At 29.8% G+C, this 25,720-nt stretch overlaps 1 protein-coding gene and 1 long non-coding RNA gene across 2 annotated transcripts in view; one reads left to right on the top strand and one right to left on the bottom strand.

Annotated features, from left to right (window-relative positions):
- LOC126264398 (uncharacterized) overlaps window positions 1-25,720 on the bottom strand; it is a 75,345-nt gene that overhangs the window by 30,431 nt on the left and 19,194 nt on the right. Inside the window, exon 2 of the long non-coding RNA XR_007547117.1 lies at window positions 14,496-14,651. This is a non-coding gene — a long non-coding RNA (uncharacterized LOC126264398). The remainder of the gene's footprint in view (window positions 1-14,495; window positions 14,652-25,720) is intronic.
- Window positions 2,612-3,908, top strand: LOC126264397 (uncharacterized). The gene has a single exon (XM_049962208.1). The coding sequence runs from the start codon at window positions 2,669-2,671 to the stop codon at window positions 3,668-3,670; it is 1,002 nt and encodes a 333-aa protein (XP_049818165.1). The 5' UTR covers window positions 2,612-2,668; the 3' UTR covers window positions 3,671-3,908.

Raw genomic sequence — 25,720 nt, 5'->3', positions numbered from 1 at the left:
AAATGATATAATGTTAAATACCAAGTTATATTTAACAATATATGTACTTATTTATCAAATAAATTAAAAAATATAACCATAATTAGAAAGTAATAAGTATAAATTTGCTTGTCGATAATTTAATTCACAATTAGTTTCATTTAACACACATATTTCGTTACAATAACGCTATAATTAGATACTTAACATACCATTTTGTTTATTTATTTTCATTGTTTTACATTCCACGTTCAATTTTTTAATCATTCCAATAGACGGGCACGTTCCCCAATTAATTTAACACCGGAAATTATTACGATAAATATACCTGGATAGAAATAAAAATGCGGATAAAATTATTCAATGACACACCTAATTATTATCAAGTGCAGCTTTGGGCGAAGGCGGAAGGGAGCCCCGAAGACAATATTCAAAGGCAATATACAACGTGGAAGAGCGCACGTTCGGATCGTGCCTCACCATTCGGGCTTAGCGTTTTCCGGATTTGCCGGCATTACACTTTATACATAAATCTACAAGATACATAACTCTCCGCCGGGATCAGCCCGATGCTGCATCCAGTTGGCCGGTCGCTGCCGTGCTTTTGTTTCCAGGATAAATATGCTGGCCTCCGTCGACACACCGCAAGCCATCCAATACGTTGGCAACACAAACGGAATTTTAACTGCCGTTTTATGGCGGATCATCGATGCGGATTTCTTTTCAGCATAACCGAACGTGTTCAATCATTGCCCCGAATGTTGCTTTTTTTCAAACATAATTAGATTTGATGCGGTCCCGAATTGAATTTTACGTTAATAAATAACGATACAAACTCGTATCTTATCCATTTCTTATTCACACATAACTAATTCATTTTGTACCAACATAGCCAAATGCATTTCGCATAAAAAATTTATAATATAATGTCTCAATAAATAATTTATAACCAGTACATCAATAAATAATTAATATTGAGTCTGAAATAATCACTGTCAAATTTTCGTACGAGGCCATAAAACAGTGTATAAAAGATTTATTATTTATAAAAATACAAATAAATCCGTCATGAATTTATGTACAGCATGTAAAAATGTTTTTATCTATTTTAAATTTTAATAAAATTATTATTTTACAACGTGCGGAATACCCATTTAATGCACATTCACTCTTGCTTAATATGTTAAGTTTGCCCGTAAAAATTAAATTTCATGGGTAATATAATATTTTTTATTATTATGACTTGGCAAAATCACGGTATAATCATAAAATAAAAGAGGAAATAAAAGAGATATAAAACGTAAAACCTTTGCCATATAGGCCGTGTAATGGGGAACCATATCGCCTCCTACCGTTATTTGGGTTGAGTTATGTGTCTTACCCTCACCACCCTATAACTACCCCGCACCGCATTGGCTTTTATATCTACGAATATTCTCCATTTACTATAATTGTTTATAAAAATATTATTCGCTAGACTATACTTTACTTACACTCATACCTACACTAGTGATCATTATTATAACAACTTTTAAAAATATTAAATGTTTTTGGTATAATAATTTACTATTATTGTTTTATACAGTATTATTAAAATTACTATATTCTTGAATTGAGTTGGACGTAAATGTAGCAACTTTAATGTTGAAAGGGATTTTTAATGATTAAATCTGTGTTATTTAGTTTAACATTAACATTTAGTGTGTTATCCGATCCATCACAATTTTGGATATGTGTTTGGGATTGTTTTCATGTTGAAACACATTTATTAAGAGCATCATTTCTCCAACATATAGAAGCAAATTGTTGTTTTAATATATCCCTGTTCATAAATTAATCTACTGGGGACTGGAACATACGCCAGAAAAATTGAAGCAACTCCAATCTTTTGGTGTAGTTTAGTCACTATAGAATGTTTAACATAAACAGAATCAACATATTTTTTAAATTAAATTTAGACTCATCGCCCTTCCTCATTGTTATGTGGTCTAAAGAATGTGATTCTAAACAAGAGAACATTTTTAGTAGAAAAATATTTTTTCTTGTAGATTTGGCAAACAAACCACTATCCCTATCTTCTCACAGTCCTTAAATTAATTTCAGCAAGTTTAATTTCCTCCAGGTTGGCTTTATTTTCAGTTGACGATAAGATTAGAAATTTTTTTGACATTCGAATTATTTAGTTCGATTTTAGTTTTTCTAATTCTTGGTCCTTCCAGTCTTGGTAACACTGAATTATAATTTTTATTACAGTTTTACTTCGACCAATGATTAATATTTATAATGAGAAAAAGACCGCTAGTAAATAATCGATTTAAATTTACAAAGAGCAATGAAAGACCATAAATTAAAAAGTTGCTATAATTTTGTCAATTGTGAAATGAAAAAGAATAAAATTAGATCGATCAGTTAGTATGCACAATAATAACAGAAACAACGTTAAACATTCAGTCCAGCTCTTTAATTTTTAATATATTTTATTAATTTACTATAATTATGCCGAATATTGTACGCACAACATATAGAAAATTATGTATATTAATATTATATTATATATAATGTTACCAAAGAGAAATAATGATTGACGTTTATTTTTGTATTGTCATTTTTGTTCGATGATAGCATAGTTGAATCACTTTTTGTTTATCGCGATATAATTTTTGTTGTAGTTTCAAAATTAAACTCCGATATGAACGGAAGAAAAGAATTCAAACCACTTAAATATCCGCGATGTCCTCTAACGAAGAAAAATATTCTAACTGCATACCATGACCTAAAACAGTACAATGACTATCTGAGAAGATTGTTCTACGCAAAATCACGTGTGGATTCGAAACCACCAAAATTCGATTGCTGTTTTCCGAGATCTTCGGCAATGAAAGATTATAAATTGTGCCAAGCCAACATGAGGGAAAATCAAATCCTGCTGAGGAAACTGGATTGCATTTGGAAACGTCCGAATCGATACATGTTCCCGGAAAACGAGTCTAAATTAAGGGAAGACCGTAAAAAATGGGACAAACTGAGACATGACAATATAAAACTGTACGAAAAAATAAAAGCTGTGAGATCTGGGTACGAAAAGAAAAGATTTTTCGAAGAGTACGACAGGCAATTTAAGGTCATGAACGATATGGCAATTTACCCTTGGGTATTGAAGGAAGAAATTAAGTATGTTGAGAGTTTGCCCTCTTTAACTCTTGATAGATGTATTGCTGGTACGGAACGTCAAATGTGCAGATTGCAATTTCGGGAAGTAAGCGGGAGAGTGATTGGCACAATATATTTCGAACTGTACAGTGGGGCAGTGCCCAATACGGTCAAAACGTTTATTTTTATCATGAACTACTGTTATGACCGACATATCGTCAACGCTATCAAAATTGGTAAATATTTAGAGATAAAAGACTCAATGGTGGTGAAAAAGAACGTTTCCATAAGACATTTATTTGTCCAGGACAGGAACGTGCTCAGTAACTTAAGAGCAGGTGTTCTCTCCCTGACGTTTGGAAGAAAGGAAGACTGTAGGTTCAGAATTAGTTTTAAAAGTGATGAATTACAAAATAGGTACTCCATTCCTTTTGCCAAGGTGGTGAAAGGATTAGAAATTTTGCACAAAATGGAAGGATACGGAAGAAGAATAGGAAAACCGTACGTTGACATACAAATTTCCTCTTACCAACTATTCTAAGTGATTGTCAGTCATGGAAAAATGGGTAACTTGTATATGTAGAAAAGGGATGGGTCAGGGCAGAGAAATGTGTGTTTAACTGGGTGGGAAGTACTATATTCTAGTCTTGGAGAGATAAATGTCTAATTTTTTGAAACGTTGTAAAATATGAAGGTCGCAAAGCTCTTTCTAATTTAATAATATATTAAATTTTACCTGTACAAATTATATAACAATATCAATAAAATTGACAGAAGAAGTAACCTGATTTTTATTTAAAAACTTTTAACTTAGATTATGTCTCCAATTGGATATTTGTGTAAGTATCTGACTTTCAAACATTACATGGATATAACTAAATAATAAATCATCCAAATATGTCTAAATTGGAATTATTGTGGAGACATCAAGCCACAAATTTTTGTAAGTGGCAAATTCAAATGTGTGTTTAAAAACGCAATTTGTATTGATTGTCCAAACAGAAATGAAAAAGTTATCAAACATCCATATTTTAATTTCAAATATTATTTATTCTGTGTATTTGTAAACAAAACATTTAGGTGTGAAAATGAATGTATTTAGAATATGGATGGACGTTCGTTTTATATTCATCAATAATTATCGCTTAGCGTGGAAAACGTTCATCGTCAATATTTGCTGGTCTACTTAACAATATGCAGCAATTCTGACCTGTGTACTTTAAATTAGATTTATTGTTTTTGTTTTGTTTACAAGGCAACAAAAAGGTCCTAATAATATAATACATATGAGCCTTTACTGAAAAAATACATTAATATTAAATATTTTATTATGCATGGTACTTTCTGGGTACTTACATATGACAACAAAGGGACAATTTAAAACGTGTCCAGGCATAAATAAGATAAAAGGCAGAGAATATTTGCTAAGAGTATGTTCTGTTCCGCCCATGATTCCCATCCATCACCAGACCAGGCCGGTTAGTGACAGGTAGCCCTTAATTAATATAGAAGCGCTACGCCTTGCTTTTCACGTCACCTATCTAATGGATTTCCACCCTCGAATAAACTTTTAAATTATTCCCTGCATAAATCTTTCGCCCGCCGTGTATGACGAGATAATATTAAATTCTCTCGGTTTCTTTATAAAACTCTTTCAAAGTCCATTGATATATTGGTTCATGACGACAGTCTCATCACCCAGTAAACTTGTTACACGGGAAATACTTCAAAAAATTTACGAAAAAAAAAAAAAATTTTTTAAATCACCTGGCATAAAATAAAACCGTTAAATTTACGCCGAAAGGTTAAAGATTATCTTATATTCAGTCCATATTATATCAAGGTTCGTGTTAACGCCTCGAACGAGTTTCCATATTAAAATATTCAAGCGGAATTTCGTGGCGTAACAAAACGGCTGAAAGGTTGTGGATAAAAATATGAAATATTAAGATTAGAAAGGGTCATATTCGAGATCAAGTTTGATTGTGTGTTGAGAAAAAAGGGCAATTTTTATGCTCGTTGCGCCCCCGTTATCCCGAAATGTTTTATTTTATTCCTTGCAGGGGGAACCCGGGATCAAAGGATCGACCTGCTTGTAGCGGGAGATAACAACTTACTACTTCCGCTTCAAAATATATTAAAGGAAGGAATATTACAAATTAAATAACGGAGTTTCTCGTCTGATATAACTTTGAACGGGTTCCGGTTTTTTTGTTGTTGCTAGAAAGATGATTATTTCTTAATCAGTTTGTTTACGAAATTGTTGACGAATTGAAATTAATTTGGAAAATTGAAGTTTTCATTTGTAGCGACCCTTGATTTGTGGTAATCATTCTTAATTTTGTACCGGCATTTTTCACTCTTTCATTCGTTTTACCGCCTTTAATTTTATGCTTCTTCCTTTAAACGAAACGTTTGTTTTTGTTTAGAAATGCCAATTTAGCTTGGTGCAAACATAAAGTATTTCACGTAAATAAACTGCGGTTCCATTGTATTAAAATTCATTCGTACCTTTATATTAAAACCAGACGTAATTAAGTTCACAATGCAAGGAATTTTTAATATAGCAACAACGTCGTGGATCCACCGGACGTAAATACACACGAAGTAATATATTCTGTTTAATTGAGTGTTCATGTCGCTATCAATAAATCACAACTTCAACATATTGCGGATCAAGTAATCCTTGGTCACGTGTCTCGCATTACCATTGCTGCCAATAGTCGGGTTTCCCCTTGGCTCCAGATAATCCAGTTTTAATACTGTTATTAGTTTAGCGGTGGAAGTAGGACTGATGTAAGTATTGTCGGGGATGTTATGGTGAGACATGTAGGACAATAAATAATCGGAATGATAATATTAAGGTTGCGGAGGGTCCGGTTTTCTTATATACTAGAAGTAAATATTATTGTTATTTATTTTTATGATATGAATCGTTTAAAACACGAGACGTATTAACGATTTTCTTGCAAATATTGCAAGAATCATAAATAATTCGCAATTGTGTTTAAAGTAAAGTTTTTTAGATTTAAATGTTAAATGAACGAATTATGGTGATGATATTTTTGACAATATATTAATAGTTGTGTGAAAAATAATATCCCAGACAAAAATGTAAAATAATGTTTTTTTTCTGTTAATTTCAATGCATCTTTAACTTTCCATGCATATAAAGAAACGCCCATGAATATATTATATACGTGTGAATTTTCATTAAAACTTGTGTAAATTAATCGAACAACAAAAATTTAAATAAACACCTCACATCAAATTTAAATACACCCCGCTATACGATTAAACAGTGTTAAATTTGTCGTATAAAGCGAAGCAGATGCTGCTTTATGTCTGAGGGGTGCATAATCTGATCAGCCAAAACTAATCAAAAACCCTACAAGATCGGTATCTTATTGTGTTTTGAGATAATCTCTGTTGTATTTATTGGTTGCGGGTTGTTATAGCCATTAATTAAATTATTCCCCGTTTGATATTTGTTTCCGTAATGTTATCGCTTACAATATGAACTTTAATTTTGTCTAAGTTTTAAGTAATCACATAATATTAGCTAATTAGTGCGTGCTGGAGTTATTTGAGTTATTGGAAAGTTAAACACATACTCACTGTTACATAAGAAGTCCACATTAAAAAGAAATATGATAAATCTACTTAAGAAACAGTGAATATGCGGTTAAAATTTGTCGGATAAGTTCCGAAACACTTTGTATAGAGGGTTAAAATGAACGGTGTGCTAAAATTGGGTTCGGCGGGTCAAAGTTTGCATTGAAATCAATGGGAACAATTTAGAACAGTTTTTATAGATGTATTGAAGTATTTTTTGTCTTCTTTTCTGTTGCCCTATTACAATTTCTTTAAATGAATTTCTAATGTAACAGTGAGAATGTGATGTCATTTTGGATCGTAAAAATTAATAACGGAATGTCATCGAATTTTTTTAATAGTTTAAAAAAACAGTAGATACAGTAAAAAAATATACAGTAAAAAATCAAATTTTTGATAGCAATGTCTGATAATAATCATAGATTGTTAACATCTATCAGGAGATTTACTGTAATTAGTTTAGAAATAATGAAGCTATTTGAACTGCTCTTCGTAGAGATGTACCCAGTGTGAATTTGTGTAGAAAATTCTTATGCCGAAGTGTAGTTAACATTTTTTAACCATTAAAAAAGCTACTAAAATGATAGTTTAAAAAATATATAGTAAAAAAATCAAAATTTTGATAACGATGTTTGTTAATATTTATCACATAATAATTCATTCAACATCTATCAGACGTTTTACTGTTACTAATTCTGTAATAATGAAAATATTTGAACGGCTCTTCGTAGAGATTTAGCCAGTGTTAATTTGAGTCGAAAATTCTAATACCAAAATGTGGTTAACATTTTTTGACCATTAAAAAAGCTACTAAAATGATAATTTAAGAAAATGTTCAGTAAAAAATCAAACTTTTGATAACAATGTTTTATATATATATTTAAATATCTATCAGAAGATTTACTGTAATTATTTCAGAAATAATGAAAATATTTGAGCCGCTCTTTGTAGAAATGTAACCAGTGGTAATTTGAGTAAAAAATTCTCAGAATGTGGTTAACATTTTTTTGGTAATTAAAAAAGCTACTAAATTGATAATTCAAAAAAAATATACAGTAAAAAAGTCAAATTTTTGATATCAATGTTTGACAATTTTCATAGATTTAAACATCTATCAGGAGTTTTACTGTAATTAGTTCAGAAAGAATGAAAATATTTAAGCTGCTCTTCGTACAGACGTAGCCAGATTTAAATTGCTACATTTGACTCATTGAGATGTTCATAAATTGGAATTGGCTACATTACTATAAATAAAAAAATAAATTTAAAAAATATAAAAGCAATGGAAAACGGGAACTTAAACGATATTGGAAAGAATAAATAATTATTTAATTTAATTTTAGAACAAGAAAATAATTTATTTTAAAATTTCATTAATTTAATATAATTGATTGATGGTTACTTTTTTAATATTGGTTATTTACTTTTGCAATATCATAATTGTATATTAGTTAAAAATTTTAATGTTAAACAATTTAACATTTAACAATTTATATAAAAATCTATTAAAAACGTTTTCTATAAAACTTTCAAATTCAAAAATTGCAGAAAAAATAGAAAAATATAATATCCTACTCCTACGATTTTGACATTTCTTTTAAACAGGTTAAGCAATAATTATTGTTACTTAAATTTTGAATTCATTGTTTTACAAACAGGTGTTAAAATGTTGTAACAAATTGAATAAGATGTTGCCAAATACACACTTCATAAATTGGCCTTTAAAATGTTTATTCTTGTATAAATTAGACATTTTAGACAATGGGCCAACGGAAAGCTATTTAATAAACACCCTGTATATACGAATATATTGAGTTTACAAAAAATATTATTTACTTTTTTTGGAAACACCCTTAACAACGGTTTATAAGACGGTTCGGCTAGATCATAATTAATTTGGTTGGCAGGAACTTGCATCCAAAACAAACCGTGCATAATACAGGATAATATTAAGGTGAAAGTCTAATAAAATTTATTTTACGATCCCCGTTAGGTAAGAAATTAATTGTTTCTATCAAATATTAACGAGCTAATTTCAGCACATATGCACCGGAGCAGACGGAGTGGCGGGCACGAGCAAAAGAAAATCCCCGGGGGTCGGGATACTGTATTATGCATAGTGTTATTGTACATATTTCACGGGGGCGACGGCTAATGTGTTAAAAGATAATGGACCGACGGCATAACGCCGCATTGAAAAACACTGCTTCCCTTTTTATTACGTCACGCCTTTTCATTATAGACGCCCGGATAATAAATGTCAGTTTGTTTTTGCATCCTGATGGGTATTCATTATGACGGCCGGATTAAAAAATGATTCTTTTTGGTACACTGTCTTCCGAAGAGTGATCGCATATATTTGATTTTATTTAACGTTTCTTAATTAATTTAATCACAATTCAAATTGTTTAGGTATTATTTTAGAGACGTAAGATTTTGTCATATTTGCACCATTAATTTTTTTCACACGAACATAAAAACCTAAGATCATAGATTTAAATCCCATATCGCGTTTTGGGATCAGAAAAAAGCGCCTAAAAATATTAAAACCTTATCACTTCGCCATTCATGCCATCAAAAAAACAAATAGTGATTAATATTGACGTCATATATCAATATTTGTTGACGACCGTCTGACAACAGAAAACCGTGGCCACATTTAACCGCCCCATTATTTTCATTTTCCCGAATGATGTGGAGAATAGGAAGGAAATGATTGGCAAATGTCAGAAATCCATTAGCGTTTCTTAACAGTCAAACGTTGCTAAAGTATCTCACCCTTGGTAACAGTAATACATAAAAAAATGCTTTATCCTTTAGCCTTTAAGCTTCAGAACAGGTTAACACGATAAAAACTTATATTTATTTCATACGAACGAGAAACTACGAGTGGAGAACGCTCGACACTTTTATGGCACATATTTGTTAATTAGAGCAGGTTTAGAATCTTCTTCTAATAGGCTAAGAGGCACCTAGTTTGTACAAACATGTCTGTGTATTTAACGTTTCTAGTACATCAGTGCATTTTTTTTAAAACAATCCTTGTATTAAACAAAGTTAAATATTATTTGTTTAAATGATTAGATCATTACGTGTTTACATGGGAATTAGCAGTTTTCCATCTAAATCCATTATTAAGTTTCTTAAGTTACTATGGAGGTAAGTGTATAAATTGCTAATTTTTAATATTTTATGACGATTAACGGAGGAGATACTATTATTTTTAGAACCAATTACCCAGTATTATTCAATTACTAAGTCTGTACTTAAAAACTTGTAAGATAAACATTTGTTCTTTCTTAAGCCTAAATTAATTTTAATTTCCAAATCCGCCACTAGGATCCCAAGAAATTTAGGTCTAGTATCTGGAAAAGCAATATAAAAATTGAAAAGTGATCATTCTACAAAGTACATATAATGTGCGAAAAGTATTCACCAATCGATTTCCAATTTCCACGAGTATCGGACGAGTGTAATTTTCAATGAAAAAAGAAAAGTTCCCGGTGGCAACGCAAAGCTGGGCCGGAGGGAGGTGAGAGAAGCCGGACGAAGTGAGCCAGGCCGATCGTACACGACCCGACGACACCGTGCGAACCAGGAGAATAGGAACGGGAGGCGCAGCAACGGCGGCGTCAGGAATCGGAGCCGTCACGGCAGGAAATCAAGAATAATGCGGACACGAAAGTGCACTCGCGTCTGCCTCCCACGGGACGCAAAATGGCGCGGGTATAACCGATATCCTGTGCCTCGCCGCTCTATCTCTCCGTTCCCGAGTTTCTTTTTTTTTTATTTACGCGCTCGCCCTGACATCCCCGGATACTATGGGAACGTTAAGTTGTTTACCGCTTTATTATTAAGCAGTTTCTTCGACGTTGCTCGACGTCTGATACGTGAACTTTGACGCTATGCCAACCAGATATAGCTAGAGGATGTGCGTATTTGACCACGGAAAAGAGCTGGTCCTTGCGTTGGACCGGACGGACTGGTTCGAAATGAAACGGGGATGATGGTCGGTCCAAGCCTAACGTCCGAACTAGAAACGAGGCTCACAGGGGGGCTATCAAACTTTGGGAGTCACGGATTTCAATGACAAAGATATATGTTGGTGGAGGCGTGCGTCTTTATCACGACCCACGGGGGACCCTATACAAGGCTTTGCCGTTTTCGAAATTTTTGAGTTTGAAACTTTATCTCTGACATCTTTAGTCAGAGCTAAATCTGGTCCAGTCACTACTGCATCTGTCTCCAGTCTCAGAACTATTGGACTCTTTTCTTAATCTTAAGTACTGTAACAAAAGAATTCAAAGTAATAGCTTTTGCCATTTAGAATCCACAGCCAATTTTCTCATAATCGGACTTCTGTACTTCGTAACTATTGTCAGAAATTAATTTTAAATAAAACTGTACCAAAACTATTTCTATATAAACTCGACAACATACAGCAACGTTGCGAACAATATAAAATGATTTTGCTCTCAAAACCACCACATTATACCTCAACAGCACAATTCCAATTTCATTTCTCAAACCTGAGACACTTGCATGTAAACTAAATTGATGTCCCACGTACACACCGAGAAATTTCCATTTATACAAAGATGTGTGTGTGTATGTGTGTGTGTTCTTCCATCTCCGCCCCAAACAGATAGAAGGACCACGTTTCCACATACTGCGTTTCGCTCACTCGTCGCGCCTACAGCCCAGGCACAGTCGAGTTAAAATCCATTCATTTGACAGACATTCGCACACTTTTGTAATTTAATTTTCCGAGTGGGTGTGGTGCGGTGTCGGTGTGCACTCGACAGATCTATTTGCTCGTTTCCAATTTAATACTGTGCGTTCGCCGCTAGAAGGTTCTGTTTTAAGCGTTTCCCGTTATCTTTGTAATTGGACTGGTGCAGCAAAAAAAAAAAAAGAAACTCCGATTACGGCGCAAGGAAAAAGAAAAAATTCTTAGAGTTTTCTTAAGCTGACGAACACACTGCAACTGATCATAATTCTTGAACCACTTGAGATGTTATATTTACTGTTATATAAACTTTATTGATAAAATGTTAAAAAAAACTCTTATATATAGTAATTCTTGCCACCAGTGAAACTGGTTTAAATTTATTTTTGTCATTATTGACTATTTTGAATGAATTTGGAAAATTTCTTTAAAATTCTTTATATATAAGTAAAAGATTTTCATACAGGGTGTCCTTAAATTGACAGCACAAAAGTTAATCACATATTTTTGTCCTCAAACTAGGTCGATTCGACCCAATTTACCTATATACCGATGTGCATCCTAAGAGACACACACGCTTTTAAATGTTGGTTACTAAATGTATTAGTTATCATGATATATCTCGATAACTAACAAAGATAGAATAACGAAATTTTGTATAGTTACATAACTTTTTAAGTCTAACAAAATAGGTTTGAAATGATTTAAAAACTTTACTGCAGGCGTGTTAGAGGAGTGAGGAGGAGCTTAAAATTCCTTTGTATGTAAGTTTTTTTTAACTTTGATATCATAATATGAAATTTTAAAAAATTTTGCCTAAAAATGAACTTCAATAACTTTGAAGGCCTACCTGTATCTTTTTTAGGAAACACATTGGTAAATAATTAAATTGGGGCGAATTGGATCAAGAATATGTGGTTAATTTTTGTGTACTCAATTTCGAGACACCCTAAATATAAATAACAACGTTTTGTTTATACATAAATGGAGAAATACCATTAAGAGGACAAATATTTTTAATGATTAAATAAAATAACACATATATAATTTGCTATAATAATATAATACACATAAGAAATTAGAAAAATATGTATGTTTAAATACAAAATTAAACCTAATAATCTTTTATTATCATTTTATATAGTCAATATTTAGTTAAACAGTTTTTAGAAAAATAATTGACATTTTTACAATTAGTTAAGTGAAAATTTATTTAGTGAATAAAGCAAATAAATATAGTGAGCACAGTTAATCAAATGTTATATCGATTCTAATATAGTTTATTAATTAAAAAAAAATAATAATTAATACCCAAATAAAATTAAAAAAAAAATATTTAAATAAATCAAATTCTACCCAATTCTTTATTTTTTATCAATGCTTTTTTATAAAATTCCTAAAAGCCTTATTTGTTTATAACACTAATACAGTTTTTGAAAAAATGATTGACAATTTAACAATTCATTGAAGCAAACAAAATGAGCACAGTATATTACATTATATTTTATACCAAGATCAAATATTTTTATTGAATAAATAAAAAAACTGCTGCTTTCATGTTTAATTAACATTAACACTTTGTATAATATTTATTTTGTTTGGTCTATCTTTGAGGCATAGACTCGACTATTATCCTTCTTGTAAAAATGTAAAATTTATATGTCGAATTTGGTTATCAACGTGATCCCTCATGTTTTTTTTAGGATTGATGTTTTGAAATTATTACGGACAAGACAATACATCGATGCTTTGGTCTTTTAACCACTTCGTTACAATTTTGTATTTGTGTTTGGGATCATTTTCATGTTGAAACGAATTTATTAAGGACATCATTGCTTCATTATATGGAAGGAAATTGTTGTTTGATGTATCGCAGTACATAAATCAGTCTAAGGAGGCCCAGACCTTAAATTAATTTTAGCAAGTTTCATTTCCTCCAGGTTGGCTAATTTTAGATGACAATTTTTTTGGAACCACTTCCTCTAAATTTTATAATAATACGGGAAACGATTGACTTATTTAGCTGTATCTTCTTATTTTTTTCTGGTAAAGCTCAGTTTTATATAATTTTTCTTACGGTTTCACTTAGACCAATGATTAAATTATTATAATAAGCAAAAGACTGTTAGTAAATAATCGATTTAAATTTACAGACAATGGAAGATGATCTACTAAAATATTTGTCCATTGAAAAATAAAAAAGTACGTAATTTTTTAAAAAATAAAATTAGATTGACCAGTTGTATGATTTGCACAACAATAACCGAAAAAAACAATCAAAATTTTAAGTACTGACACTCAATTCAAGCAGTATATAACATATTGCTCATATTTTTAACATATTTTAAATAATTGATATATTCATCATCATATTTTATTACTTAGTGAAGACAATCATAGTGGGATGAAAATTATTTTAATTTTTTTAATAGAAAATTCAAATATTTTTATTGATTAAATAAAATATCTAATTGGACTAATAAAATTATCATTTTATATATTTAATTAATTAAATATTTTTCTCGTAGATGAAGATTTTTTAAATATAATTAAATTAATGTAAATAATTGAGAATTTTATTAATTCCTTATTTGTGCATTTTATGAATTAATTACACAATACAAGCGTATTTTTGGGTGTACGGCTTGGTGAATGTTGTATGTAAAATGTAAAAACACATTTTAAATAATATAAATTTATTCCAACATTCACCACGCCGTACACCCAAATATAATGTTACAATAAACATTAAAAATAGCTGTGTAATAAAGCCAGAGAGTGGATTGATTGATCAGTGTACTTATTGTCTGTATTGTAAAGTCATCGAGCCGAAATTAAAAGTACCTATCACTCAGAAACGTTCACTATTTGTTTCGTTCTATAAAATTTCCCATTTTTTGACATTTTCTCAGGACATGTTAAATAGAATTAAAACATAAAAATTTTTAATTCAATGTGTTCACTATTTTATATAAAATTATTGTTTGCTATGATATAACATCCTCCCCTAACAAATCCTTACTTGCATTTACAGCTCCTTTGTGCCTAAATGACCAGCAGGTAACCCGTAAATAAAGCTCCCCGATGCATTTTAATAAATTTATCAAGTGCGGCGATGACATCGACACGTGACCGTCACGTGGCACGGCGGCGCCTCCTAGATCGCACGCTGTCGCCCCTGCAATTCGACAAAGTTTATTGAATACATTGAACGATGGCATAAAGGCAAAAGCCGCTTTATGTTTGGATTAACGCAAACGAAACGCGACAGGTAAAAGTTAATATCACCGTGACCGGGACGGATGCAGTCGACCTGAAATGGCGACTCGTTTCGCTGAAGTATCAACTTATTGTCGGCGTAACGGTTTTGATTTCTTATTTTGAAATATTATTTAAAATGTCTGCGATGGCAGCGAACGAACAATGTCACCGTGTTATGTTAAAAATTCATGTAATACATATGTAATTTTGCCTACCTACCCATTATGCGCTTGCCTGTTTTTTTTTTATTAGTTACACGGGACGAAATTAGTTTCGTGAATATGGTGTATCACCGAGGAAATGCATTTTTCAATTTAAACACGAAAACTATATTCATTTAGTGATTTCGAGGCACGAATGCATAGGTATTCGCATAATATCAGATTCGACGATGCTAATAGAGGCAGACATGTCAAAAATGCTGTGCGTAGGATATTATTTAGTTTATTGAAATTTATACACAGAAATTTAATTATCTTGTTGCAAAATGTAGCGTACACTTGACAAAGACATATCCCCGTAATTAAGTCATATAGAATGATATATGATCCCGAACTGGTGTGCAATGTATTGAATATTGAAATGATATGTTCCACCATTTAGTTATCTGCTAGATAGTTAATTAAAATTATAATGAATTCTTGCTTTCATCTGGGGACACATAATTCGCCAATTTCTATTGCCCAATTTAATTTACTTCAAAGCTGATTTTTATGCAATTGTTTTCTTTTTATTAGATTATTGTGTGATCATGGTGGTCAACTAAAAAAAAACATTTTGCATAATATAACATTACAAACAAAATATGGATCACGTTAAATAATTATATAACCTATTAATTAATATGGTGGTGTTAATATGTGTTAAACGAAATCTACTTAAGATTGAAGGACACTGTTGTAGCCGAATACTTTGGACTGCTAATTAGAATCTTGTTTCTAAAACTTGTCTAGCCTTTTGACACCCTTAGTCACTGCTCTATGGCAATTGTGTTTTTTTTTGCTTAGTTAAGAGCATTTTTTGACATTTTCTCAGGACATGTTAAATAGAATTAAAACATAAAAATTTTTAATTCAATGTGTTCACTATTTTATATAAAATTATTGTTTGCTATGATATAACATCCTCCCCTAACAAATCCTTACTTGCATTTACAGCTCCTTTGTGCCTAAATGACCAGCAGGTAACCCGTAAATAAAGCTCCCCGATGCATTTTAATAAATTTATCAAGAGCGGCGATGACATCGACACGTGACCGTCACGTCACGTCATTTAACTATTATATTTTTTCGTGTTTACCATGCAAGGTAAAATATTTTTCATAGCAACAATGAAAACATGAATTGTTAAATTAACTACAACTATTAATCATAAGTTTTAGATTTTTTCCGAAATAGTTTTGAAATGATTTTGATATTTTTTTAGGGTTCGTTATGTAATTTAAAAAATTTTTAAAGTAATTTAGAAAGAAAATATGGATTATTAAATGAAAAATTATTATGTTGAATTTTGTTGCTTAGTAATATAGACATTTTATTTCAAAATTATTTTAGAATGATTATTACATATTGTGTGACAAAACATTTTTTGTTGTTTAATGATTATTTTATTTATTTCAAAATAAATATAAAATCCATATACGAAATGGAAAATAAATTTTAAAGAAATTTATGAAGAAAATATAATTAAAAAATATATATAATAAGTTAATAAATACTTTATCTATACTTAGGGTGTTAAACGAACTTTGTAGCTTAGTAATATAGATATTTTTATTATTATTAATTTTTTATTTTAGATTATACTATATAATGGAAAATATTTTTTAGGATAATTTATAAAAAAATATGAATTTTTAAGTGAACAATAAATAATTATAAATTTCACCCTTGTTTAGTGTGATAAAATATTTTTTTGCGTAGTAATATAGATATTTTATTTAAAAGTAGTTTTAGAATAATGTATTCCTTACCCTGTAACTAACTAATTTTATGATTTAGATGTTTTTATCTAAAATTGTTTTAATTTTTTGTCCGTTAATTTAAATATTCTTTCAGAATAATTTTATTGTATTTTGGCGTCTATCCAAATGGGTGCCGTACGAATTTTTAAATGAACAACGATTATAAAAATTTCTTTTATGCTTAATGGGATTAAAGAAGTTTGTTCCTTAGTTCCTTACATATTTGGTGTCAAAATAGCTTTAGAACAATGTATTTCTTAACATGAATAATTAATCAGAACAATTTTGGGATTTTATTGGTAGTGATAGTTTTAGAATTTTGTATCTGTTAACTTAAATATTCTGCCAAAATAAGACTGGTATCTCATTCGTGCAATAGAAAATATTTTTTATAGTAATTTATAAAGAAAATAAATTTTAAATGAGCAATAATTATAAATTTTAAATTGTTTAGTACTTTGTTTATGTTTTATGTTCAATAGGAAAAATTTTACAGTAATTTTAAAAATATGTTTTTCTTAAATGAACAATGATTATAAAATTTAAAGTTTCTACTACTTTTATGCTTAATGTTGCTTAATGATATAAATATTTAGTTTCGAAATAATTTTAGAATAACGTATTTTTTAAGTTGAATATTTAATCAAAATAATTTTAGGATTCTATTTGAATTTACTGTACAATGTAAAATAGTTTTTATAGTAATTTACACAGAAAATATGAATTTTTAAATGAACAATAATTATAAATTTTAAATTAATTAATACTTTGTTTATGTTTAGTATAATTAAATAATTTTTTTATTTAGATATTTTAACTTAAAATTGTTTTAGAATGTTGTATCCCTTAAATATTCTTTCGGAATAATTTTAATGCTTTTTGGTGTAAACTGTCCAAATAGATACAGTAATTTAAAAAAAAAAATATGAATTTTTATATGAACAGTGATTAAAAACTTTAAAGTTCAAAATTCTTTTATAGGATTAAAGAATTAATCAGAATAGTTATAGTCTTTTTTTGTGTGGACTGTGCAATGGGAAAAAAATTACAGTAATTTAAAAAAAAATTAAAATTTATACTTTTTTATGCTTAAAGGAATTAAATAATTTTTTTACTTACTGATGTAAATATTTAGTTTGAAAATAGTTTTAGAAAAATAATAACTTGAATACTTAATTTAATTAAATTTTTAAATGAATAATGATGATAAATTTTAAATTAATTAATACTTCTTTATGTTAGTATAATTTGAAAATCTCTCTGTCAAAATAATTTTGATATTTTATTGGAGGTGACAATTAGTCCAAAATTGTTTTAGTATGTTGTCTCCCTTAACTTAAATATTCCGTCAGAATAATTTTAGTGTTTTTTTGATGTAGAATGTGCAATGGAAAAAATTTTACAGTAATTTTATTTTTTTATATGAAGAATGATTAAAGAATTTAAGGTATACTTCTTTTATGCCTAATGGAATTAAAGAATTTTGTTGCTTAGTGATATAAATATTTGGTTATAAAATAGTTTTAGAATAATGTATTTCTTATCTTGAATATATAATCAGAATTTTGGGATTCTATTGGTATTTACTCTGCAATGGAAAATATTTTTTATAGTAATTTACATATGTTTGTTTATGTTTAATGTAAGTAACTAATTTTGTTATTTAGACGTTTTGATCCAAAATAGTCATAGAATTTTTTAAACAATATTCACAGTGTAATGGAAAATATTATTTATAGAATAAAATATATGAATATTTATAATAATAAGCAATAATTATAAATATTAAAGTATTACTTTGTTTATGTTTAGTTTAATTAATTAATTTTGTGATTTAGATATTTTGACTCAAAATAGTTTTAGTATATTGTTTTCCTTAACTTAAATATTCTTTCAGAATATAATATTGATTTTTATTGATGTTGCAATATAAAATATTTTTTCAGTAATTTGGAAAAAAAATGATATGTTAATACTTCATTCATGTTTAGTGTAATTAATGAATTTTGTTTTTTAATGAACTAGATATTTCATACAAAGCGGTATTAAAATAATCCCCTAATTTAAATCTTCTGTCAAAATAATTTTGGTATTTTATTGGTGTTGAGAACGATTTTAATAATACTTAATTTACAAAAAAAATGAATTTTTAAATGAGAATTATTATAAATTTAAATTAATACTTCGTTTACATTTAATGCAGTAAACAATGTTGATAGATATTTTGTATCAAAATTGTTTACTAATATTTCATCCTATAAATATTAAATATTTTCTCAGAATAATATAAGGTTAACTATGGATTGAAAATATTTATTACAAACTATGAATTTTTAAATGTACAATAATAATATAAGTTTAAAGCTGAACTCGGTTTAATTATAATTATGATTTAGTTAGAGATATTTTGTTTCATAGTTTTAGAATATTAATTTAAACAATGTGCCAGTATAAATAAGGTATTTTTCACTTAAAATTGATAAAGCACATAATTAATAAGAAAGAGGTATTTTGTATGTATATATGCACATTTTAATCAGAGAGAAATATATTGATTAAACATGAAAATAATAACATTCAATTGCACTTTAATAGAAATACTTTTTTATAATTATTTTATAACACGTTATTTATCAAATTTTTATGAATAAGGGTAACAATCAACCCAAATGTCAACAACTCATATTTCATTATTATCTGGGTGTAAATATGCAAAAGCAGAGTTTTTTATATATTGAAAACACTTTTTTAATTAGACAATAATACATACAATTTTAATTACTCACATTAAGATGGCTTTGACCGCGTTTAAGAATAAGACAAAGCGAAACTCCAAATAAACAATTATCGATTTTAAAGAAGAAAGGGGAGAAAAAAGCGGAGCGTGGAACGTGAAGCGTAGAGCATGGAGGACTCGACCGGCGAAAAAGAAACAAAAACACAACAGAGTGAATATCCAGAGAGCGGAGAACACGGCATGGGCACGGATTGGAGTGAGGAGCCAGAAGCCAGAGTGGCGGAACAGAGAGGCAATAAGCCGGTAAAATATTTCCCCATTAATGTTTGGAGTGGAGCGGTGAATGTAGCGGGAGGTATGCGTACCTGCTCCGTTACATATTAGTCGCATTCCAGGAACGGGACTGAGTGGAAAATCATTTCCCTTTGATTTGAATTCTATTCGATCCGGCATCTGACTCGATGCTCCAACGGAACCACTCCAACGGATATCGTTTTCATCAAACGGCTTTATTAAATATTGTATATTGTCGCTACGGTTTAAAGCTTTCAATTATTGAGAAAACTTCAAAATAATATTTCTTTTGTTGTCTTCATAATTTCACTCGAGTTTAATTTGCAGTCGTATCGTTTTACCTCCTTTACTTTTAGTGTCATTTAAAAATACGATTCCCGCTAGAACCTTTAATATTAAACGTTCTTGAAATGGTTGTTGTGGCTGGAGCAGTATAATTTTAGATCCAATTAGGTACGTTTTTAATTTTCCAACGCTTCATCAGCCCAATGAGTTATTTGTTTTACAAGCTGAATTGCTCGTGGAATTTGAATGAATGTGAACCGTGTTTTTCTTTCGGTAACCCCGCAAAGCGTTTCCGTAAATTGCGATTCAATTAGGTCAGCTTTAAACCCGGCAAGTAGAGTCATGCCGCAATCAAATGGAATTCGTAAATTGATTATTCATCGCTAAAATCGTGGCAGCGGGGAAAATGTGACAGAAATTCAATTTGAGCGGCGGCGAAACCGAATCAGCTGGTGGAAATCACGATCGTGATCGGCAATATCCTGGCCATCGGGCCACGGGAGAAGAGTAATATGGGCGATAACGTTTAGGAGCGAGCCGGCTTCTATCTGACGGAAGCGCGGAGGACGAATACGGTCCGGAATACTGGCTGTAATAGTGCCCGATCGCGCCAATCACTCCCGCGAGTCACTTCATTATTGACCTATTCCCAGTTTCTGATCTGCGCGGATTTATTTCGTGCTGCTACACATTTATGTCGATTTTTTTTTGCGAATAAAGAATGAAAAGACTGCCTGCTACTTATTTTATGCGATTGTAATTCTTCGCTTGACGTTTTCTCGTGAGGTACGGTTTTTATATTTTTTCGTAGAAGGTGAAAATTAGTTTGGTAAGAATAGAAATTTTTACCTACAGGGTGTTTTAAATAAGCTAGCCTACAATATTTTGAATTGAGTTTTGAGTTAATAGCAAGATGTCCAACAGAAAAAACATTTCCGAGGCTAAATTGCAACATTTTATTCAAAATGTTCAAAAAAAATGAATTCGAAAAAATGATAAAGTCATAATGATTATTACTTAACCTATATAAAATAAATGTATGTGTCTATCTTTTTAAATTTATTTTTGAAGCCATATTAGTGTTATTGATTACTAAATAAATCAAACTTTTAAGAAACATAATTTCAAATAATTCTGATGTACTGGGTGTCAACCACAAGGCATGATCTAGTAAAGGTAAATGGTATGGAGGGAGGAGAGTTTTCACATATTTTCCACTTTTCGATCATCTCCGGTTTCACCAGAAATGGTTACGTTTTCGAATTTTTAAAAGAAATACTTTTTAAATTTTTACATTTGGGGACATATTTCATGTCTACTTTATTTTTTTAGAGACATTTATTATCCAGTATTTTGCTTAGTAATAATTAAATTTTAGGAGGTTATTTTTAATCCAATCGCAAACAAATTGCTATTGTTAGATTCACCAAAAAGTCCTTTTTTCGAAAAGTATCTGTCGAAAAAGGGATACCATTTGAAAAAGACAAAAATAGATAGACTTTAAAATGTAATTTCGTCAACTTATCTTACTCTTATCTCTCAAACTAATCACTGATTCTTTGCTTTTGTAATTTTCTGACATCACCTGACGTCCTTAGATTTGTCTGCGTCCGATCTCTCCACCCAGATGTAATATTAAAAAATGCTCTAAAATATCAAGTAGGTGAAAAATTTTATTTTAAATGCCACAGATCGATCGATAATTATCTAAGAAATCAAAAAATGTGTGATTGAAAATTGAATATAATATATATAGAGCAGATCTGATTTTGATATACCCAGTGTCCCAGAAGTTATGCCTTTTCTAATGGATTCTTTCACACCCGGTATATAAAAAACGATAATGGTGAGACAAATATCACGTACATATCCTTGAAAAAATATTTTAGTAGTAATTAAACTATGCCTACTAATTTTGGCATTAATTCCGAAAAACTATACTTTTTTAATTAAATCCTATATAAATTGTTTATTATGCGCATCAAATCTTTTATGTCACATAATTGTAATATGGCTTTTTAAATATTGTACAAGATGTTTGTTAAATGGCGGATAAGCTCTCCCTAATGATAAAGCCAGCTTTATTATCAATCCTGAATCAAAATAAGTTGAAAAAACTTTGATCCTCACAAGACATAAAAATAAGAGTTTGACACAATATACAGATAACAAAACTTTAATACTATTATTTTTTGAAGTTTTATTGTAATTGGAAATAATACAGATATTTGAATTATAAAACTTTTTACAAAAAGTCAATATGGCAACATCGTTGATATGTGACAGAATTATTTACATACATGAATTTTAGAATCGAGAACTGACTCACAGACTTGCTCATAAGTTCAACTTGTCTAACACAGGTTATTTTTTCTAAACGATTTTTTTTTAAAAAAAGCTTATTGTTTTCATCAACGTATATATCTTTCTAGTAATATGTCTCAATGATTTCTTTGTAATAGTTGTTTATTTATTTTCTTTTCTTACAAATATATGATATAAAACAGTTAATAAGTAAATAATTTATTCAAGGGTCTGTACAACATGACCACCAAATTGTATAGTTTTCTCCAGAATTATTGGAAATGTACACTTGGAACTTCAAAATAAGATCTGGTATAGATAAATGATATGGACTGAGAAGAGTTTTTGCAAATTTTACACTTTTAGGTCACTTTTGGTTTCACCTGAAATGGTTCTGTTTTTGAATTTTTAAATAGAATACCCATAATAATTTTACATTTTTGATTTTCTCAGACAATTCTCGATCAGACTGTGACATTTAAAAAAAGATTTAAGCCTACTTAATTCTTTTAGAGCCATTTATTATCCATTCACCAAAAAGACCTTTCTTCGGAAAGTGCCTGAAAAGTTAGACTTGAAAATCTGATTTTGACAACTTATCTTATTAAACATGGTTAAATGTAACAGTCTGATCGAGAATTGTCTCAGAAATCCAAAAATGTAAAAATATAAAGGGTATTCCATTTAAAAGTCGAAAAACGGAACAATTTCCAGCGAAACCGGAAGTGATCGAAAAGTGAAAAATACGCGAAAACTCTCCTCTCTTCATAACATTTACCTCTGCCAGATACTATTTTGATGTACCGAGTGTGATAGAAGTTATGTCAAGACAAGTCTATTGGATTCGTTGACACCCGGTATAAAATCAGGTTACAAATATATTGTTTTAAAATTATCTGTTTTAAACTGAATAAAGCTGAAACAACAATTATTGTTGTTGTTAACAGGCCTTAAAATTATAGACACTAAAATTTTATTTTAATTATAACAATTAAAATTAATCCAACAAGTATAGTGATCGGAAAAGTTTGCTCTTTAGAAATTTACTTTATGGTTTATGAAATAATTCTCTTCAGGAATTGTAACGAAGTGTAATTTAAAGTTACATTTGTTTTTCATCTCCCTTACTTTGTCTGAGTAAGCCGAATATTTAAAATTACCAGTAAATTCAATAATTTTAAAATTGTTAATTACATATATTTCCTTTTAATTATGTATAATTATATGGAAATAATCAATCATATGTATTCAATCTTTAAAATACCATAAAAAAGCAGTAAAATTTTAAAATTCGAAAGAAAGGATTCTTCTAATATATGTGGAAAATAATGTTACCAAAATATATACTCACTTGAAAAAATAATAGGTTTTAATCTCATTTAGTTGATTTATGGCAGTTATTTAGATTCTGGATTTTAAAAAGTTATTTATATTTACTTTTTTAAGGTTCAGAGGATTAAACTAAATTTATTTTCTTCCAAAAGTTAATATCAAGAAGTGCAAAATTCCAAAATTTTTATTTTTGGGTTGTAACATTTGTTTTTTTATATGGTGGTGTATTACAAATTTTCAAATAGGAGATCAAGGATATTTTAGAGCAGTTTTTTGGTTTTTTACAATATTTTAGAAATTAAAATTGGTATGTTTATGTATGTTTAAATCAAAATCGACATCATTTTATAGTAAATGGAATTATACGTAATATTTTATATTTAATAATAAAAATATTTGAACGACTCATTAAAAAGAAATCACTCTGTATAATCATTATAACTTAACCTCCAATATAATATATAAGCCATATGTCACATAAATCCTGCTTCCATTATTTAAGTCAAAGTATGTGTTCTTGTTACTGTTCTAAACACAATAGGGATCAAGGTAAATACTTTTTTTTAAAGGATTAAAGTTATTTTTTACCATTTTTTCACTGCAATAATTTAGACATTTTATTATTATTTTTTTGTATTCTTTTTGTAACAGTCATTATTATCCATTGAAAGGGTGATAAAATAACTGTTTTTTCTATTTATAGTCTTTAACAGCTTTTAGTAAATTTTTATAGAAATGTCGATAGTCATCATCATCACTAGATTTAAACTAGTATAATAGTTTTGTTTATTTTTAAAATAGAAAATTTTTTTTCAACGTTCCTCATGCAAATTCATGTCTTGATGTTCTGAGGCCAACCTCAATTTTGACCTTCCTTTCGGAAAGTTGTTTACTATATTATAGGTGATGTATTCTTCGTGCTGAACTTGTGATGGAGAAACAGAATAGCACGTTATTCAGCTTTCGTGAACTTGGTCAATTTATGAAAAGTAGACTGTAGCATTGATCATCTCGCCGACTGATAGGTTAATATGTAAAATTTCCTATTGTCATTAAAGACTTTTTTGGATTAAGATATTTTTATATATTGCTCCATCAGGTTTACCAACCCCAACCCATTGTCCAGACCAGTGAAAATTGTCGTAATTAACTAATTTTTGTAATAGGAAACAGTGCGATCAATAAAAGGCTCACTTGCATTGCGTGCAAGTAGAAAATTGACAACGGACAAACGCTTAATTTTCTTATTTTCACTTAAATTATGTTCATTTGTCCAACTTTTTTACAAAAATTATTGCTTGAAGCCTCATTGATTCCTTACAATGAACTTACACGACTTATAGTACCATTTTTAAATCAAGAAATACATTGTAGAACAGGAAACGAAAATGACTTTTCTCTCTATGGTATCCAATATTAAAACTAAGGTGACTTTCAATATTGCAATGAGCATTCAAAAGTGGAACAATCAAAATTGTGAGCTTAATTAGACCTTCCCGAACTTCACCGACTCGTAAGGATATTGATTAAATTAGTCTTTGACAGAAGATGCAGAAGACTTTTTATTAAGTTCAGCGTTATGCAAGGAATGCATCCACTTCGTGAAGATATTGATCAGGTTCATCTTGGCTTGGAGGTAAATGGAAAGCTTTTATTAACTACGGCGTATCCATCGGGTCGTTTAACACGATTGATACGACAACAAAGACGATCTGCGAGTGGACGTAAGACGACAAATGCGCACTTATCACCGTTCCTTTTCGGTATTTTAAAAATTTCAGCCGGAACGAATTTTATGACGGCAAAAAAAAAAATGCAACCCGAACTATTTTCGCTGCCGAACAAACAATAAAACAGGGACGACTTCGAATGAAGCCAATGCCGGGACCGGAGGGCGCCGACGAAACCGAAGCGCCGTGTTCCGCCAGAAGGGAACAAAACAACGACATCATGAAAACGCAATATTACGGAAAGTTTAATTACGTATTTTTTTTTTTTAATAAAAAAACAGATACAAAGGAACAAAAGAAGCGTGAGTGAGTAGCCGGGAGCGAATTTGTTCGGTGTGTCT

The sequence above is a fragment of the Aethina tumida genome, chromosome 1 (assembly GCF_024364675.1).
Source record: "Aethina tumida isolate Nest 87 chromosome 1, icAetTumi1.1, whole genome shotgun sequence".
Lineage (NCBI taxonomy): Eukaryota > Metazoa > Arthropoda > Insecta > Coleoptera > Nitidulidae > Aethina > Aethina tumida.
Note: the sequence above shows the minus strand (reverse complement) of the source record. Positions and strands in the feature narration are given on the sequence as shown.

Coding starts and splice junctions, on each gene's coding strand:
- LOC126264397 (XM_049962208.1), top strand. CDS start 2,669: ATGAACGGAAGAAAAGAATTCAAACCACTTAAATATCCGCGATGTCCT.